A 4,234-nucleotide genomic window follows, 5' to 3' on the forward strand; every position below is an offset into this window, starting at 1 on the left:
GTGTGCGGCGGAGTTAATAAATTATTTCAAGTCACATCAAATGGAACAATATAGGAAGCAGCGCTGCTCAGTTTCCAATCTTTTAAATTGGAAACGGTGCGGGACCACCTTCTGCCTCTATCATATCCGGACAGCCTGCTACATCTGTGGGGGTGCGTTAAAAGGCCCCTGAAATGAGGGATTTTCTATCATTACCCCTGCTGCTACTTTAAAGCAAATGACTTACAGTGCATTCAGGCTCAAACTGTCCCTCTGCTTCCTCCCACATGCTCATTATCATTGATAGCAGTTATATCAATCCTACCAGTTTCACGTGCCTATCTTTGATCTGTAATTTCGCCTGAATCTTAAAGTGCACTCAGCCAATTTTACACAACGTGTTTACTCCTCATGAGATACACTGCTCAACTGGGAAAACAGGTATATAATAATGTCCTCTGTGGGTTTGACACAGGGGATTAGGTTTTGTTTCAACACTGGGGAGGACACATGTGAAATGGAAGGTTTGGGGGTTGTCTGCTGGGAACTTTGGAGCATCAAACACTTAATTTCCTGCATTCTGGTGAATCTTCATGCACAAATTTCTGCATCAATTTGTGTTGCTCTGCTGCTGTCATGTTTTAATGGTGGGGCCAAATGCACATGTGCCCCATCCCTCTCTGAAATCTATGCTCTGACAGGACAGTGATGTCATTAGGGTTATCTAAGACTTGGAGACCACACATTTACAACAGTACGCCTTTGTTACCATGAGGGTTTGGAGTTTTAAAGATGTTTACCAGACAGGGATGGTTTAATGACAGATGTTATCCTTTTGTGTTATGGGAAATGCAGGATCCAGTGTTTTCAGAGCTTGACCCTAAAAGTCAGGATATTGTGGGCTCTGCTACCTCGATTTTGAGGCTATTTAAAAAAAAAAAAAAAAAAAAAAGGCTCCTTTGAGTTCCCTAACTTTTATGAAATTAGACAATAAATCACTACAGTGCCCCTTTAAAGTGCACACTGAGTGTGAGATGCTGAGCCTTTTTGGGGGTCTTTTTGGTCAACATATGACGTTATGATTATGTGTCCCAGGTTTTTTTTTTTCCAGATGATAATTATTAGAAAAGAACTGGCTCTTGATTATCATAAAACAGAAAGGTTATATCAGAAGAAGCTGTCTGAAGCCTTGCAAAATGAAGTTAAGATTGACCACAGCATCAACAGGATTTCCAAAAGCTCTACTGGCAGCAGCTTCATGACGTCAGATGAGGTTAAATACACTTTTTATTCACAAGTAAAAATGTTAACAGCAAACATTCAAAACACAAACTCTGCTTTTTGTTATGCTAGCAAGCTGTTGCGTTTATGGGCCTTGATCTGTGTGCGCTGTCTGGGCCTGTATCACTTTGATCTGTTCATTTAGCCTACATCAGTCTGACTGGTGATGTACAATATAGAGCTACCGGGCAGATGTAAGAAAACATCAGAATGAGAAAGGAATCATGTGAGTTAAAATCCACTGCTGTCGCCCTCTGTGTAACTTACTGCTTTTTGTTGGGAGGGTGTTGGAAGAAGGGGGGATTGTTTAAAGCACAAAGTCACTGATTGTCACAGCAGAGGGGAAGCGCTGCTCCAGAGCGGCTATGTGTTGCATGCCTCAGCGGGGAAAATGTCTTCGTATGCGGGCGGCAGTTCACTGGGGAGCGGGTAGGAGAAAGGGAAGCAATGATTGAGCTCCGGGTCTGTGGGCGAGTATCCCGGCAGCTCGATTGACGGGTGTCCCCCGCACTGCACTTCTGCACCTGTCTCGTCAAACACATTAAAAACACCCAGATTGATGTAAGACACCGGCTGGAAATCCGCCGAGGAGCAGTCCTGCTCCTCGCTGAGGATGATCGCGCCGGCGCGCTGCCTCTGAGACTGGCGGCTCCTAGAGAACTGCGCTGTTTTGTACCTTTTGATGACCAGCAGGTTGATGAGCCCGAGGAGGCACTCCAAGGTGCTGAGAACAGTGGAGACGACCAGACTCCGCTGGTAATCCCTCAGCTGCTCGCAGGCAGGGTTCACAACCACAGAGTGGAAGCAGTAATGGGAATATTTCCTCTCCACCAGAGAAGCCGTGTCCCCGTCCACCACCGCGCCGGAGAAGGCGGTGAGGACACCCAACAAGAAGACCACAACACCGAGGAGAAAGAAATTCCTGCAGCCGGGCTTCTTTAGGCAACAGAGCATCGCGGTGCCCAGCAGGACCTGCCCAATTCCCACAAGTAGCCCGGAGTAGAAAGCCCCAGCCGCGGCGCCGAGGTGGAAATGCGCTCTCACCGTAGATCCCAACGAGACGCATCTTAATCCAACGACAACTTCGCTCAGGGCGCACACGAAGAGGAGGGTGCTGGAGAAAACGGTGCACAGTCCTTTCCCACTCAACTTCATTATATTCCACCTCTGCCTCTCTCGATCCCTCTCCCCCCTTCTTCATCCTCCTTCGTCCTCTCCTTCGTCTCCTCTGGAAGCACTCTCACATTGGGACATCATCTGCCGGTGACTCCTCCGGTTCAGAGCGGGCGATCCTCGCCACTGTGGCGTCTCTCTCGCATCCCCGCCGCTTTACAGGAATATATAAATAACTAATGCCAAGAACGCGCTCCTTTCTGCACTTATCGGTAATCCATACACACGCAATTATCACTTTACCCCAGATCACCTACACTCCTCAGGCACTCTCCTCACCAAAAGTTTTTTCTTTTTTTCCTCCTCCCGAGCAGAGAGTCGCATCTGCAGTCCGCCAAGTCGTCGGATTGAATGGTGTGTGGCGTTTTTGTGGCAGAGGAGGAGGCGGCTGCTTGAGCCGGAGATGCTTGAGGGTCCTGTGGACCAATGACCGATGACCCACAGGCCTTAAAAAATCACTGCAACACTCCTACAGGGCGCGTTAAATGTGACTTTATAGCTACCGCGGTGTTAAATGCAAAGGTGGGTAAAGGACTTTTGGTTGGTGATCGAGAAAACAAACACCAGCGGGAACAGAAATCATTGGCTTTCAGGAACATTAATTTCTTCACACCCCTTTAAAGCCCCCTGGCCTTGTCGTAAAATCAGTTTGGAGCAGTAGCTGTGAGTCAATGAATTTAATTAGTACTGCTGCTAAACTGCATCCCTGCGAAGAGAAGAGAAGCAAACTGAGTTTTGGTTAATTATATTATATGTAACTATATTTAACTCATTCCAGTGGATATTATATAAAGGCTGCACACATGCTGTGATGTGTCCACGTCATCCTTGTATAGTTTTCTCATAAGGGTTGTTATTGTCAGGTGGATCTTTCTGGAAATCATAAAGCAAAGCATTAATAATAGAGCAGAGCTGTCCGTGGTGCTGAAACATCCAGCCCGGGCCAGATGGCAGCTGACTGGACTCCTCTACATCTTTTCCTCTCAGCCAACCTCTCAGAGAAACACAACAGGCGTTCGTGGACGTAGGAGAAACTATACTTCTCGCGTTTTATATAGCACACATTTAATAACCTGTTGTGTAGGTGGGGACATAACTGCGGCCTCTTTGTTGCTGGCTTGTTAAGCGCCCAAATGACCTTGGCGTCGTGATGGAGACTGTGAGGGGCCACAGACCAAAATAAAAAAGGCGCAGAGGTGTCACAGGGTAGATTACTGTTTAGATTTTCTATTTAGTCTCAAAACAAATGTAGAAGGACAAACGGCGTGAGTCATCCAAAGTCGATGCTGTAATGGCAAACAGAAGTTGATACAGCCCACAGTCTGAAAGTAAATGTATGAGCATGAAGCCTACTGTATTTGCTTTGTCCCCAAAGTTCACGTTTGGCAGGGGTGGAGCCAGATGGGGCTCAGACCAAACCTAAGGGGGTCCGGGGGGCATGCTCCCCCAGAGGAGATCTTTTTTCCCCCACTTACAGCAGCTATATGCATCATTTTTCAAGTCCTTTCAATAAGAGAAAGCCTAAAAATCTGTACATCATTTGGGAAAATATGATAGTTGCCAAGAAAAAAAATCATCCTGTATTTTGATTCCAACTGTTCTCCTACCGTCTTCATCATTCTGAAACCATGAGCATGACTAATTTTCACTCCTGCCACCTGAAAAGAGGCAAAAACTGTCTGATGTTACTATTTTTGGTTGCATAACATAGGGTTGGAATTTGGCATGCAGCATTACTAATCTTTAAACCTATTTTTGTTATACTACGCTGGAGTAGAGTTCACAGACTGAATGTTTAGCT

At 46.2% G+C, this 4,234-nt stretch overlaps 1 protein-coding gene across 1 annotated transcript; it reads right to left on the minus strand.

The window, feature by feature from the left end:
• Window positions 1-1,255: 1,255 nt before the first annotated feature.
• Window positions 1,256-2,786, minus strand: LOC126388992 (transmembrane protein 271-like). Its single transcript, XM_050042410.1, has one exon. It carries the CDS (start codon window positions 2,413-2,415, stop codon window positions 1,624-1,626), a length of 792 nt encoding a protein of 263 aa, XP_049898367.1. The 5' UTR covers window positions 2,416-2,786; the 3' UTR covers window positions 1,256-1,623.
• Between the last annotated feature and the right edge of the window lie 1,448 nt (window positions 2,787-4,234).

This window comes from Epinephelus moara, chromosome 4, assembly GCF_006386435.1.
Source record: "Epinephelus moara isolate mb chromosome 4, YSFRI_EMoa_1.0, whole genome shotgun sequence".
NCBI lineage: Eukaryota > Metazoa > Chordata > Actinopteri > Perciformes > Serranidae > Epinephelus > Epinephelus moara.

Excerpts from the sequence above, each read along its gene's own strand:
- LOC126388992 (XM_050042410.1), bottom strand. The coding sequence starts at position 2,415 with ATGAAGTTGAGTGGGAAAGGACTGTGCACCGTTTTCTCCAGCACCCTC.